The sequence below is a fragment of the Clupea harengus genome, chromosome 18 (assembly GCF_900700415.2).
Source record: "Clupea harengus chromosome 18, Ch_v2.0.2, whole genome shotgun sequence".
NCBI classification, from domain to species: domain Eukaryota; kingdom Metazoa; phylum Chordata; class Actinopteri; order Clupeiformes; family Clupeidae; genus Clupea; species Clupea harengus.
Window position 1 is genome coordinate 637,909 of NC_045169.1, and position 15,811 is coordinate 653,719.

The 15,811-nt window shown below is 40.2% G+C and overlaps 1 protein-coding gene across 1 annotated transcript; it reads right to left on the bottom strand.

Annotated features, from left to right (window-relative positions):
- Positions 1-1,881: 1,881 nt before the first annotated feature.
- cfap157 (cilia and flagella associated protein 157) lies at positions 1,882-13,769 on the bottom strand. The gene is made up of 9 exons (XM_012815569.3): positions 12,886-13,769; positions 11,145-11,416; positions 9,953-10,106; positions 9,428-9,695; positions 7,417-7,547; positions 6,502-6,652; positions 5,556-5,728; positions 4,755-4,895; positions 1,882-2,521 (listed from the first exon to the last, which is right to left on the bottom strand). The coding sequence occupies exons 1-9, from the start codon at positions 13,041-13,043 to the stop codon at positions 2,386-2,388; spliced, it is 1,584 nt and encodes a 527-aa protein (XP_012671023.2). The 5' UTR covers positions 13,044-13,769; the 3' UTR covers positions 1,882-2,385.
- Positions 13,770-15,811: the final 2,042 nt, after the last annotated feature.

Genomic DNA, 15,811 nt, shown 5'->3' on the forward strand with positions numbered 1-15,811 from the left:
CTGTGTTAATGACCCTCTGGAGTACCTTTACTGGAGTAAAGTGGAATACTGGAGGTTTAAAAAACACTGGTGCCTGTGAAGAACAACAGAATGGGAGAGAAATGAAAGCAAGCGCACTGGAACCATATCCTTCAGTAAACCTCCACTCCTACCTCTCCGCCATTGCATGTGTGTTGAGATCTGCTGCATGGAAAACATCGGAATAAATAAAATCCTTCAAACTAAGTCTTTGCTCACTCCTGCAACAGCAGCTAACTTTTAAGACTAAACTAGGAGTCATAAAAGAATTTGCCACAGCGTTGTGTCCTCTTCACTAAATGAAAGCATACATATAGTAATAATTTGCTTCAAGGAAAACTAAAGTGCCATTTTTAGAGCAAACTATACAATTTACAGATTCAGCTACCTGCCCAAAAGTAACTTTTGGCAAGAAAGTCATTGAAATGAGAGGACCTCCTCCTCTTAATTAACTTCAGAAACATGGCGGTGCATCATGGAACTGTGGAAGAAGACCCGCTCCCTACGTAGATACGAGGGGATCATTCAAAGCTAGCAAAAACACTACAATTCATATTTACAGGTAATTCATTATACACGATTGAAAACATTTCTACATATAGACGCTACACACTAAAAAACTACACACTACCTTTGAAAGCATCTGCACAGGTTTGAAAGTAAGTTTCTGTTTATTAGGGAACTTACTAGCTCACTTTATCAGGCGACTTACTAGCTACCAGCCTTTTTAAGAATCCATCAATCAGCTGTCTATCTCCGGTGTGGGCTGCCGCTGTAGTCTCTCCCCCTGTTCTACATGCAGAAACCCTCGGCCTACACCCACCCACCCACCCCCCCCCCACCATACTGTCATGCACTTATTTTACCCCATACTCTGATAGCAATGCACCTGCAATGTAAATAATTGCCACCATCAACAGTTTTCTGTTTCATTGCTTTATTTGCCCTTGTAATAGTAACCTTATGAGCACACTGTACACACACACTGTACACACACACACACACTTTTCTGTCTCTCCCTCTTTTCAGTTCCATTGCCTCATTTTTCATTTTGTGGCCTGACTGGTTTAAATGTGTGTGGTGCTGCTTTGATGTCATTTTACAAACTTTCTTGAATAATTTTGTGAGTAATATAGATGTTTGTCAAATTTAATTTGGCATTAGTAAATAAATATTTCATGAGTAATATAGTTGTTTGTCAAATTTAATTTGGCATTAGTAAATAAATATTTCATGAGTAATATAGTTGTTTGTCAAATTTAATTTGGCATTAGTAAATAAAAAGAAACGTTTACAGAGTGATGACACGTGATAACATCTCCTTCTTCCCCTTCTGCCACAAGCCCAAGTTCTACCTCTACCTGTCCGGCGCCAAGCAAATGGGTCCTCCCTTATGAGCCGAGGTTCTTCTCAAGGTCTCCCCTTATGAGCCGAGGTTCTTCTCAAGGTCCCCCCTTATGAGCCGAGGTTCCTCTCCTCAAGGTCCTCCCTTATGAGCCGAGGTTCTTCTCAAGGTCTCCCCTTATGAGCCGAGGTTCTTCTCAAGGACCCCCTTATGAGCCGAGGTTCCTCTCCTCAAGGTCCCCCCTTATGAGCCCTTATGAGCCGAGGTTCCTCTCCTCAAGGTTTATGAGCCGAGGTTCTTCTCAAGGTCCCCCCTTATGAGCCGAGGTTCTTCTCAAGGTTTCTCCCCTTATGAGCCGAGGTTCCTCTCCTCAAGGTCTCCCCTTATGAGCCGAGGTTCCTCTCCTCAAGGTCTCCCCTTATGAGCCGAGGTTCTTCTCAAGGTCTCCCCTTATGAGCCGAGGTTCTTCTCAAGGTCCCCCCTTATGAGGTTCCTCTCCTCAAGGTCCCCCCTTATGAGCCGAGGTTCTTCTCAAGGTTTCTCGCCTTATGAGCCGAGGTTCCTCTCAAGGTTTATGAGCCGAGGTTCCTCTCAAGGACCCCCTTATGAGCCGAGGTTCCTCTCAAGGTTTCTCGTTGCCCCTTTCGTCATTGTGCTTGCTCCAGTTATTTTCTGAATAGACCCGTGTGGGACCCTGTTTCAGTTCAACAGTGTAGTGTTTCCTTTAGATATTTGTTTATATATATATTTGTTTATTTTCCTTTGTCAACATACTAATTGTTTGAGAAAAGACAATCTATATGAACCCTTTTTGTAGTCAAGGTAAGTATAATTAAGTCATAAACGTCCAGCAAATATAGACTGTTCACAAGTAAGTGTTCCTGGTAAGTGCTAAGCAAGACAATAAACAAATGAAAGTACTGTTAAAATATTGTATTTCAGTCTCTTGATTTCATGTGTCTGTAGATACTGTATGGATCCATGCAGAAGAGAGAAAGCTGGAGGTCCTCTGTTGAAAGGCATCATTTCGCTGGTCCTGATGAAGATCTTGTTTCCAGGAGTGCTTTGTGGTGCCTGGGAAGGCCTCTGCTGGAGTTGGGCTTGGGAGAGGCCTTTGCACCGCTGTTCCTGTCTGTGTTATCACACGCCTGGTCTTTCCTGAGATACAAAGTGACATCACATTAAGTCAGAGTGACATCACATTAAGTCAGAGTGACATCACATTAAGTCAAAGTGACATCACATTAAGTCAAAGTGACATTACATTAAGTCAGACAAACTTTTGCAACTTTGCAACTAACAAGGCCACTTTTGCATCACTGGAATTTTGGGGGATACGAATCTGATCACCATCTATAAACAGTTTGCTGTCTGTTTTGAAGAAGTACATTTATGAGACGTTATGTTCTACTGTGTAGTTATATCAATTTACAGCAGGCAAATGGCCATTTGTCCGAGTCGGAGTTCAAATCTATTGTGTCTTTACTTGAACCCTTGTCTGGCATGCAACACTGTGCATACAGCTTCCCCAATGCTGTGCAGTATTCAACTCCAGGTGGCAGGAGGGAACACAATACTCTGAACAGTTAGACCCTTGAACATAGGATGGAAGACAGTCAATGATGATAACTAAACAAGGATTATTGTGTTTATATTTCATCACACATCATATGCACTCCTATAACTTTCACCAGCAAAAAAAAACAAAAGGGTGCAGTGATGACGGTGTTGAGCTCAACCCTAAGGGAGGTATCATATGGCCGCAGTATTGTGCTAATATAGTTATTGTCACAGCCATAGAGAGAGGTCCTCTGATAAGATGCCTTTGGCCCTCTGGACAGAGTTTGGAACTCTTGAGGGTCCGTTGTCCAACTTCAGAGTGTTTTCTGCCTTACAACAGTTACACCTAATTGCCATTCCTTAATAACATTTTGGTCATTGTAAATTGCAGGTTGGAAATGCTTTGATTTCTATATCAAGCCTTCTGCTGCTTTATGGCTGTCAAACAGCTTCATTCAGATCCTCTGGCAGGGTCTTAGACGAGCGTTGCGTGTTAACACTGTCAGGCAGAATGCACTCTGAAAATGATACAGTCTACGGCGCTATGGACACCCAGATCTCCAAGGTCATTCCCAGACGGCCAGATGGTGGTTTAACAGAGGACTTTCCTCTAATCTCACAGTTAGACCCCACAATCCCTATGAGTTGGCTTCATCACTTACTGAGAGGGAGTCAACTTCCTACCGGTGAGGTCACACCCCCACCACCTAGGCACAAGTTGACTTAGGATGACTTACAACTAAAACTTTTCTGTAAATGTATAAACATGGAACATATTCCTGTTTGGTCTTCATTGATCCTTACAACAAGGGGCAGCAGCCTGATCACGGCTTCATTACAGTCTGAAGTATCTGCACATGACTGTTTTTGACTAGAATCAACTAATATAGGCTCGTCTATATACTAACTAGAATGACTAGAATCAACTAATATAGGCTCGTCTATATACTAACTAGAATGACTAGAATCAACTAATATAGGCTCGTCTATATACTAACTAGAATGACTAGAATCAACTAATATAGGCTCGTCTATATACTAACTAGAATGACTAGAATCAACTAATATAGGCTCGTCTATATACTAACTAGAATGACTAGAATCAACTAATATAGGCTTGTCTATATACTAACTAGAATGACTAGAATCAACTAATATAGGCTCGTCTAAGCGTCTATGAAGAACAACAGGTTTCCTGTGTCAGGATGCACCTAGCTGTCTGAAATCTGCTGCCTGGTTGCTGTGCGCTTTCTTTAAGAGCGGAGATGCAGATAGAATAGCTCTATCTGTACAACGAAAAATACATCCGTCCGCTAACAAATAGTTTTTTGAAGGTTTAATGTTTTGAAAGATGCTACATGTAAGTTTTAAATTTAAATTTAAAACATTCCAAAATGAACTAAAAATAGCAACAGAATGTGAAGAAATAACCGTCTTGATGTTATGTCAAAAACGCGCTGATTCAGATATCTATATTTACTAAAGTTAGCAGTGTTGACCAGCTAAAAAGTCCTAGTCGGGAGGCACTGTGGCGCAAGCAGTAGCCCCGACCACATTCGGGCTTGACGCCCATGGAGGACATGGGTTCGAATCCGGCCCGATGTCATTTCTCCTGTCCACTCCCCAGCTCTTCTCCCTCTCATTTCCTGTCCCACTCTTCACTGCACTATCGATTAAAGGCAACAAAAAATAAATAAAAATAAAATAAATCTTTTAAAAAAAAAAGTCCTAGTCATTCCATAACAGATAAGAGAGATGACACCAAGACAGATACAGGATATACATACAGGATACATACAGCATATGCTTCCTTTATTCACACAGAACTCACTTGGGTAGATTTAAGGGCATGGTCTTGGAGACAGAATCCATCTTGGAGAAGCATTTGGGTGCTGGGACAATACCAAGGTCACCAGTCTTGAAGTGAGAGAATTGAGGAGCAGCCTTGAACTGAGTAGAGAGTAAGGCCAGCCTGCAGACATATAGTACAGTGGAAATGTGTGTGTCATCATCATCATCATCATCATCATCATCAAATGTGTGTGTCATCATCATCATGCAATCTCAACTTGGATCAAATGTTAAGATTTCACTTTGAGGGGGGCACATAGACATAAACACTAACTGTGGCTGTGTGTGAAAGGATTTGAAGGTTTTTATGATGAATGACATACAGTGACCCAGAGCTCAGTGTAACCCATGAGCACCAAGCTGCCATTGAATATAGATTTGGTTTTCTTTGGGATCCTGCTGAAGTCAACTGTATCGCTGCTGATGCAGAGAAAAGTGAGACTTTAAACTTTAGATTTTTGTAATCAAACAAGTCAAACTACTACTAGAGATTCCCAGCACAGATGCATTCTCTGGACCTGTATGCATTTAAAAGCCAAATACCACGGGTTCTTTATACATGCACAGAATGACTAAAATCATCTGTACAGAGAGCAGCAATTCAGGACTGGCCCAAAAATGTCCCACCTTTCCCCCTCCCAAGGGTAAACCTGCGTGTGTTTTAATCAGTCTTTAGTACTGGTGCTAATGGCTGGAGACTGAACCTAGCAATGACCTCGATGTGTTTGATCTGTGTCGTCAATCTTTAATATTAGTGCTAATGGATGGAGAGAGACTGTACCTTGCCATGCCTGGCTCAAGCTGATGGACATCCTTTGTGTCTTTGAGAAACTCTGACAAAGCAGGGCCTTTCCCAAGCGCTGCAGCACTGTCCAGCACAGCCAAGAGTTTCTGCAGCATCTGACCGCGGCGAGCCAGAGCCTTCACCTCCGAGTCCTGCTCGCGCGGCACCTCCTGTAAGGTTGGAGAGGGTACAGCGATGCAATGTGAAGGGGCGCCATTCATTCAATCGCAATGTCTCCATTCAAATATTCTTAACTGACTTGATGACATGATGGGAAGCAAATAGACCGTATAAGTATAATGTTTCTTAAATCAAATACACCGTATAAGTATAATGTTTTTCTAAATCAAATACACCGTATAAGTATAATGTTTCTAAATCAAATACACCGTATAAGTATCATGTTTTCTAAATCAAATTCAACTGTAGTGTTCAAGTTTATAAAACATGAGCACAAATAGTTCAGTATTCATTCCTGTTCATATCCAGTAGTCCTCTGAAGCATGTTGATTAATGTTAGTCACCCTTCTGACAGAGGAAAGGTAGTTAGAGGAAGTTGTGTGTTTGACAGCTCTGGTCATTTATCCCAATCAATAGGTGTGATTGACACAACTATTGATGCACCTCAATGTATATATTTCTTTTTTTTATTTACTCAGGGATATTTATTTATCTATTCATTGATTGTTATTTATTATTATTTAGCTGTGGCAGTTAATGTCCACAGCAATTTAAATTTGTAGCTGTCTGTTGCTGCCTCTACTGTCTCGTTGTTTTTGTGACAATGACAAATAAAGTACTTTGAACTTCTGACTACCACTGATACTATTAGCAGATACTGCAGATATTAGATACATTAGCAGATACTGATCCTAATGTAAGGTAGCACAGCTTCTTTTCCTTTCCTTTTCCAAATGGATAGTAACCAAAAGGCTGCTAACACCTTTAGGATGTCTTTAAGAGCTGTAGCAGCGTCCTGTAAGATAGTCTCCAGGTGTGCCCTGAGTGTCATCTCCCGTGTCAGCTCCTCGGCCAGGCGGCCGGCCTCCGCTTGGTGTTTCACACACTCCTGCTTACCCGTGAGGAAGCTCTGCCTGCACATACACACACACACACACACACACACACACACACACACACAAATACAGAACAGAGTTAAGGCATATTAAATACCAATGGTATGATAAGGAATAACACTAGGGTGGAGAGAGTGATAACGTTAGCCCTGGTAGGTACACAGTCCTTCAATTCATCAGAAATAACTAGGCTCCAATTAGGCAATGGTATACAAGAAGCATCGGTTTATCAAAAATATGCCATTGCTATGTTCATTGTTGACATGATGCAAAGCAATCTGCTTTACGACTGTAGCTGTGGTATTATATAGGGATTACTCAAACCCAAAGAAATACCGATTCTGTATGTATCCTAGGTTTACCACTCATGGAGTGAGTATTTAATTCCTTTGCTGGTGCTTAATTCATTGGTGTGACACAAAAGAGGAGGTCTATGTGGTGGGAACTGCTCCTAGGTGCGAAAGGAAAACGATCCTGTAGGCACTAATACTAGATGAGAATTTATTTTTCAATTGAATCTTATCTATAGAATAGTTAATGCATTACAAAATATTGAGTTTTTTATCCATAAGCCTATTGCTGAGTAATGTGTGTGTGTGTGTGTGCGTGCGTGTGCGTGCGCGTGCGCGTGCGCGTGTGCGTGCGTGCGTGTGTAATCTTATTTACAAAAAGGAGACGCCGAATCAGGAGGCCAGTGAGGATTCACCCCTTTATGGAACACCAATGAAAATAGGACCCTACTGTATGTTCCATCCAGACATTTAACAGACGTCCCTCCCTACCTTAAGACCTCCGTCTCTGTTTGTAAGACAGAATGATCCATCTCCAGTTGCCGATACTCCTGACAGTGTCGGTCAGCTGCCATCACTTCAGCATTCATCTGTTTGCACTTCTCTGTGAGCTGATGCACCACCTAAACCACCAGACAAAACTGCATTATCATCCATCTGTTTGAGCCTAAACCACCAGACAAAACTGCATTATCATCCATCTGTTTGAGCCTAAACCACCAGACAAAACTGCATTATCATCCATCTGTTTGAGCCTAAACCACCAGACAAAACTGCATTATCATTCATCTGTTTGAGCCTAAACCACCAGACAAAACTGCATTATCATCCATCTGTTTGAGCCTAAACCACCAGACAAAACTGCATTATCATCCATCTGTTTGAGCCTAAACCACCAGACAAAACTGCATTATCATCCATCTGTTTGAGCCTAAACCACCAGACAAAACTGCATTATCATCCATCTGTTTGAGCCTAAACCACCAGACAAAACTGCATTATCATCCATCTGTTTGAGCCTAAACCACCAGACAAAACTGCATTATCATCCATCTGTTTGAGCCTAAACCACCAGACAAAACTGCATTATCATCCATCTGTTTGAGCCTAAACCACCAGACAAAACTGCATTATCAAGCATCTGTTTGAGCCTAAACCACCAGACAAAACTGCATTATCATCCATCTGTTTGAGCCTAAACCACCAGACAAAACTGCATTATCATCCATCTGTTTGAGCCTAAACCACCAGACAAAACTGCATTATCATCCATCTGTTTGAGCCTAAACCACCAGACAAAACTGCATTATCATCCATCTGTTTGAGCCTAAACCACCAGACAAAACTGCATTATCATCCATCTGTTTGAGCCTAAACCACCAGACAAAACTGCATTAGAAACAAAGTAAACAGAAACAAAAATGACTACAGTCAAAGTAAACGTAGAAGCATGTAGGGTCCTTTATATTACTAGTCAATGTAAACGTAGAAGCATGTAGGGTCCTTTATATTACTAGTCAATGTAAACGTAGAAGCATGTAGGGTCCTTTATATTACTAGTCAATGTAAACGTAGAAGCATGTAGGGTCCTTTATATTACTAGTCAATGTAAACGTAGAAGCATGTAGGGTCCTTTATATTACTAGTCAATGTAAACGTAGAAGCATGTAGGGTCCTTTATATTACTAGTCAATGTAAACGTAGAAGCATGTAGGGTCCTTTATATTACTAGTCAATGTAAACGTAGAAGCATGTAGGGTCCTTTATATTACTAGTCAATGTAAACGTAGAAGCATGTAGGGTCCTTTATATTACTAGTCAATGTAAACGTAGAAGCATGTAGGGTCCTTTATATTACTAGTCAATGTAAACGTAGAAGCATGTAGGGTCCTTTATATTACTAGTCAATGTAAACGTAGAAGCATGTAGGGTCCTTTATATTACTACAGTCAATGTATACGTAGAAGCATGTAGGGTCCTTTATATTGTGACCTAATCATTTGTTGTTATTCTAAGGCCACAATGGACCTGGACGTGGTACTCATTCAAATGTTCAAACGTGTTACTGTAACCTGATTTTTTCACTGATTGTCTGTCTCATGTACTACTGTCAGGACGGTGAAAGTTTTAGCAAATGTGACAAAAAGTATTTTTTTAATTATTATTTATGTGTGGTCACATTCAGTCATATCCTGATGTGTTCATGTGATTGGCTGAAATTGTAAGAGATATCGGACAGGCTGCAGAGAATGCATTTGTGAATCAAGCCACGTCAGCATAGTGTTTAAAATCCACAAATAAATGCAGGGATCTTCACAAATGGCAAAAACGGTTTGTAAATGCAAGTTCGTTAGTCTGTGAATAAATGTAACAGCGTATACATTGTGAAATGCGTGACATATGTACGTATGTGAATCAGGAAATACTTTTGTGAATCGCATGATATTTATTTGTGAATTGAGTGTCACATTTTTGTGAAGCTCTGAAGCAAGGGGCATTCTACCTTTTCATTGGCCAGGCTCTTTCTCGTCATCTCCTCAAGAAGTGGCTCCAGCACCTTCACCTCCTGTTTGAGTGCCTTCTCGGTTTGCCTCAACGCCTCGTTCTCGGCCAGCAGCTCCTTACTCTTGTCTGAGAGCTGCTTGAGCTGGGCCGTCACGGACACATTCTCATGGATGGCCCTCATCGTCGTCTCTGGCATCTTCCTGTCCGAGACGCGTCTGAACTCCGCCGCCACCGCCGCCACGTGCTTCTGCATCTCCTTCTTGAGCCTGAAACCACATCCATCATTGTCATCATTGTTTCTGCATTCAACTGCTCAGGCCTGAGACCACATCCACACTCATCATTGTTTCTGCATTCAACTGCTCAGGGGTGTTCCTTTATTTATGCACATGACAAGAACATCCGTTGGTATCAATGAGCAGTAGACATTCAAAATAAACATTCAAAACATGATATATTGCTCATGAAAGCACATTTTATAAATGTCACTTCAGATGAAAATAGCTTGGGCTGCAGCCTCTACCTGTCATTGTCCAGCACAGCCTTTCTTTCCAAATTGTAGATGATTGTCAGGTGCTCCTGTTTTTGTCTTTCTAGCTGCTCCTCAAGGGAGCCGACATGTGCCATCAGCTTCTCTTTTTGAACCCGAAACTCCTCCAATGCGGCCAGCTTTCCAGCTGAGATAGAAACATATAACATACATGGAAACATGGGTGAATGCACACTCTGTGAATGTGCCCCCTATGTGAACGGTCCACAGTAGGAACATTTACACTTAGAACACTAGCGACCAGCTGTGGGGGTAGGTATCTATCCAATGCTCATGCAGCCTAAAGGCAATCACTCCTGCTTCAGGCCTACTGTGGCCTAGTGCAGTGGTTCTCAAACTAGGGGTCGGGACCCCAAGTGGGGTCGGCAAAAGTCTTGTGGGGGTCGCGAAATGATCTTGCTGCCCTGTGCATCAACATATTAGGCTTTGACATGCTGTATAGTCTATCAGAAATGGTGTTTTCTACATCAGGGTGGATAATGAAAACTAATATTGTCTCAGCAAGCAGTCTCATCATTCAAGATGAAACTGTTTTAGACCTATAATATCCTGTCAAAATGTGTGGGGGGTCGCGAGACTCTGCAAATGGATTGTATGGGGTCCCCGGACAAAAAGTTTGAGAACCACTGGCCTAGTGTATTTGCCATATGTTGCAGTCCTTAATGCAACATTTCAGCAGCAACATCAACACAACATCAGCAACATTTAATCAACTTTCCAGTAAGCCAATCATGCTCACTTCACCTATATTCCCCCACAAACACAACAGAAACCCGCTAAGAGTGACAATACACCATTCATTAGTGTACACAAATGAAATAAGGATGATTTTAAATATCACATAATGTATGTATTAGCCTATTCACTATTTCTATTCACTAAACAAGACCTTTTAAATAAATATTATTTTTCAACAGTGGTACTGAAGTGACTGTGGCCCTGAGCTCACAATACTGGACCCTTGGTCCTTTTCTAACTAGAACATTTTTTAATTTTCACAAATTACATTATTATTATTGATATTGTTGCTATCATTGGTATAGGTATTTATTATATATTCATTTGTGTAATTGTTAAGATTCTGTATTTAAAATATGTTATATAATATATGTATATATAACACATTGCTTTGGATGTATCTGATAAACACATAAATAGTTTTTACCAAGGGCCATATTCTCTGAAGTAAGTTTATCTTTGACCTCCTGGAAGTCTTGACGGAGTTGACTTAATTGCAGCTCAAAGGTCTCCTTCTCTGCTTCTTTGGCTTGGTTGAGGCCAATCATTCGTTCCGAGAGCTCTGACAGTTCATCCTCTTTCTGGGCAACAGCTCGTTTCAAGTAATGGACAATGTCTCTCTTTTCTTTCTCTGCGTGACTAAATTTGGAGGAGAAATCTTTCTCTCGAACCTCCAACTCATCACATTTATGCTGGTACCTATGGAAAGAGACACAATGATGGGTTTGTTATCATTAAATCAGCTGGGCTTGCTGTAATATTAAATCAGCTGCATATTTAGAATACTGCCTACCAGTAACATGCAGTGTTATTATTTTACTAATGGTTTAAAGGTCCAGTCCGCGCTTCTGGTGAAAGGTTGTTGATATTTAGGCTCAACAGTCAATCAAATGACACCCCTACCATCCAGGCTCTGGAAACAACATGCTCATTGGCTGGAATAGTGTATGGTTTGGTCTGCGTCACTTGACACACTTGCGCACAAACAGAATGTATGGCTAGAGGACTGTAAGGAGCAATTCACTGAACTTGCCAAAGGGTGTATTGGGTTAGAATTAAGAACTACGCCTTTAACTTACACTGGATTTTTTTTGTGTGTGTGTGTGTGACTGTGTGTCCGTTAAAAAGGCATTGTAGAGTCTTACCAACAGCCAACAGAATTGGCCTGTGATGACCAAATACAGCACAGTTGGCGCTGATAAACATAAGATAGCTTAATAACTGTTCCATTTCAAGGACAGGATTTTTCTCTTTAATATCTAACTTCACTCTCTCTCTTTCAATCACTATCATTATCACTTTCTCACTATCACTCTATCACTATTACTTTGACACTATCACCCTACAGTATGTTTTATATCAAATTTGCTCTTGTATTACAATAATTTACAATGTTTAATTCAGGTCTGTAGAGACCATCTCTAGAGACCGGAGATTCAGCCTAAGCAACACTATAATGTGCCAAATAGGCTATGGCTGATTGGAAGAGAGAGAGTGAGTGAGTGAGTGAGTGAAAGAGATGTGCCATAATGTGCCAAATAGGCTATGGCTGATTGGAAGAGAGAGAGTGAGCGAGTGTAAGAGAGCAAGAAAGAGAGACAAAAAATGAAAGAGACAGTAGTAACAGTGACAAAAGATACAAAAGATAGCCTAGGAATGCTTGATGATACATACTTCAAAAGAACAAGAATGTAACGTAATGTCTGTGATGAGTGAAACAGAAGGTCAAGGGATAACATCCATAGAACCTTCCATAAAATTGTCAACACAAAGAACATACCTATTTCATCCTCTACAAATTTAAATATGCAAAATCCTGTAAGCTTGTTGATTTTTCATTATCATAATTTGATCATATCATAAATATGATCATTTTTTATCGTTATCATGAGTTTCTGTTCCGTTCTCTAATTACTCTTTCTGACGTTCTGTCCAAAGATAGACTATAAAGTTAGGCTAGATCATTTCAATCCACGTTGAGTTCGAAGCGCCACAGCGGATGTACGATCATGGTGCATTTTGAAAAACTAAAACATATCAATTTTCCCATGGGAACGTTATGCCGTTTTCACAATAATACGGACCGGTGAACCCCTGTGTTGTTGTATGGTAGTTAACATTAACTAGCTAGCGTAGTTGTAATTATCTGTTGGTAAAAAAAAACTTACTTCTCAAGTCGTTCCTCTAAGTCTCTTATTTGAGCGCGATAGAACTCTTTGCCTTCCGTTGAAGTTTCGTCCAAGTTAGACTTGTCCAAAAATACCATGGCTTCGTTCTTAGTTGGTTTATCTCCGCTCTTCTTGCCGTTCTTCTTGTTTGGGGCCATAGTAGTAATCTATAGCAATTTAAGGGTAACCCAAAGACCCTTACTTTTCTTGCACTGACCGAAACTATCAGATGTACACATGTCAGCGTTGCTAAGGGTTACGACACGTGACGTATGCTTGCTAGTCTCACTAACATGTATTCTACATTCGGAGGAGATGGAGGTGACAATAACAATAATAATGACTTAATTTATTTACTATACTTCAAGTACAAATTAATAATACTTTTGTTTTTCTATAGCACCCCTCTGGCAGGTGGCAAAAGTGTTTTTCAGAATGCATAGAGAATACACAACAAGTCAGAAAGGGGTAAAAATAATGATGAAATCAAATAAAATTACAGAATACTGAATATACTATATAACTACAATGAATACAGTATGATATAAAACACTATGTTGGAACAAAAGGACATATGAAGTAAAATTAACTAAATAGGCTACAGACGAGGGTTAATTAATTAACAAAGGAAAGGCCAGTTTATAAAAATGTGTTTTTTTGAAAGAACCCAGAGAGGATGCACATCAGATATTGAGGGGAAGACTGTTCTGAGAGGTCGGAGAAGTCTAAAGGTAATATAAGGGTAGAGAAGCTCTGAAATATATTATTGTCAGGCCATGCAGTGTTTTAGAAGTAATCAGCAGAATCTTAAAGTTGATGCTATGACATAGATCTCCATGAGTCTACCTCAGTCTGCCCTCCTCTTCTCATCTCAGTATATTCCATCCCACTCCCATCCTTTTACTGGCTATACTAGCCCCTTGCACAGACTTTACTATTAATCACTTTGCACTATCCTTACACACACAAGCACAAGTACTCTATCTTTACACTATCCATACAAGCACATGAACACTATCTCTCTGCACTCTTTGCACTACTTTCCTCGTCGACATCAACACTGTCACAAATCAATGCACACTGTACTATAGGGCAGATCTATCCTGTATCTATAAACACCCCACTCCCTGTGAACATGTTCTGCCTGTGTGTATGTGATTTATGTATGTATGTTTGTGAGTTAAGTTAAGTGTATAAGTTAAGTGTATAAGCTACATACCGTAAGTATGTATGTTTGTGAGTTAAGTTAAGTGTATAAGTTAAGTGTATAAGCTACATAAGTATGTATGTTTGTGAGTTAAGTTAAGTGTATAAGCTACTGGATGACCTAAATTTCCCTCGGGATTAATAAAGTATCCATCTATCAATCTATCATCTAGTGCCAGTGGAGTGTTGCTAAAATAGGGGTATCACGCTCCAGTCTCTGAGTTTTGGCTAATAGCCTGGCTGTTGAGTTCTGCACCATCTGCAGCTGAGCAATGAAATGAAAGCGTCAATAATCCTGTCAGTGTCATTAAAGGTTAATATTGTTTTTATCTTAGAGATCTTCCTAAGATGGTAAAAGCAGTTTTGTTTCTTTAAGTGTTGTTCAAATGTCAAATTTGACTGAAAAAATCACTCCTAGGTTTTCTTGAAAGACATTACATTTAGCAGACGCTTTTATCCAAAGCGACTTTCATATGTGCGACTTATAATGTATACACATTTTTTTTTACATTTACACTGATGGCACCCTGCACAGTGGGTTCAGTGTCTTGCTCAGGGACACTTCGACAGGGAATCGAACTAGCAACCTTCTGATTACTAACCGACTTCTCTACCTCCTGTACCACTGTCGCCCCTTAGACATGGGTCAAAGGGTTCTTTTTTGGGACACAGTTCATCAAATATTCATTACGATTCGTTCCCCAGGTTCAGTTCAGTGACATTTCCTGTTTGTATAAGATAGATCTGAAACGCTTGTGTCCCAATATGTTTAAAAATGTCCCTGTTATTTAGGCTAAATAGCGTTATGTTGGGAAGCTAAATATCACCAGTAAACCATGGGAGGAAATACGCAATTGTTATTCAATTATCGTCTTGGTAACATTGTTCCTATAGGCTAGGATCATCATGCTTGTTAACAAAACCTCAACTGGAATGAGTCCAAACGCTGATTAACCTTGTTAACATCATTTTAAATGATTAGAACACTCCCCCTCTGTTCCCATGGCAGCATATGGAAGCACGTGTATGCTACAATAGGCTATATATATTACACCAGTAGATGGGGTGTGTCAAGTACTTCAGTCACGACTTTCAGTCAGCTTTATTTTCATCAATCAAATATATTGTATTTCTGATAATAAAATCGAAACATAATGTATCAGCTGGGCCTAGTTTTTAGCCTAAGCTAATGTCCAAGTTATGTCCAAGTTTCAACATAGTGTGCTGCATGTTCTTTCAATGAATGCTCCAGCAAATAATAATAATAATAATAATTTATTTTATTTGTAATGCACTCTTCATTCAAAAGAATCTCAGAGTGCCAATGTCCAAATGTGCCATGCATGGATACATATCGTCCACTTCAGTGCATCAGTCACACAGAAGGATACAGTAGGTTGTCGTCCTGTAAGCGAGAAAAAGCCATTTAAATGGTATTCTATAGCAGCTGGAGGGAGCCAGTGTTAAATAAAAACTAAACCAAGCTCATTTTATCAGCTCGACCTGACCAGATCCATTGAAAAGTAGGCCTGACAGAGCTTGAAATTCATCAAATAAAAGTGGTAAGAAGGTGCTTAAAGTTTCAGTCCTTCTTTAGAAACTATTACACTTTTTGTTGAATTCAGCAAAATTCTTCTCGTGTTCCTCTAGCTGTATATATTGAGTGTGTGTGCACAAAAGAAATCTGGTGTTCGTGCACAACCTGGGTTGTGTAAATAAA

Coding starts and splice junctions, on each gene's coding strand:
- cfap157 (XM_012815569.3), bottom strand. CDS start 13,043: ATGGCCCCAAACAAGAAGAACGGCAAGAAGAGCGGAGATAAACCAACT. Junction 10,107..11,144: donor TTCAGAGAATATGGCCCTTG/GTAAAAACTATT, acceptor TTTCTATCTCAG/CTGGAAAGCTGGCCGCATTG. Junction 9,696..9,952: donor GCTGTGCTGGACAATGACAG/GTAGAGGCTGCA, acceptor ATGTGGTTTCAG/GCTCAAGAAGGAGATGCAGA.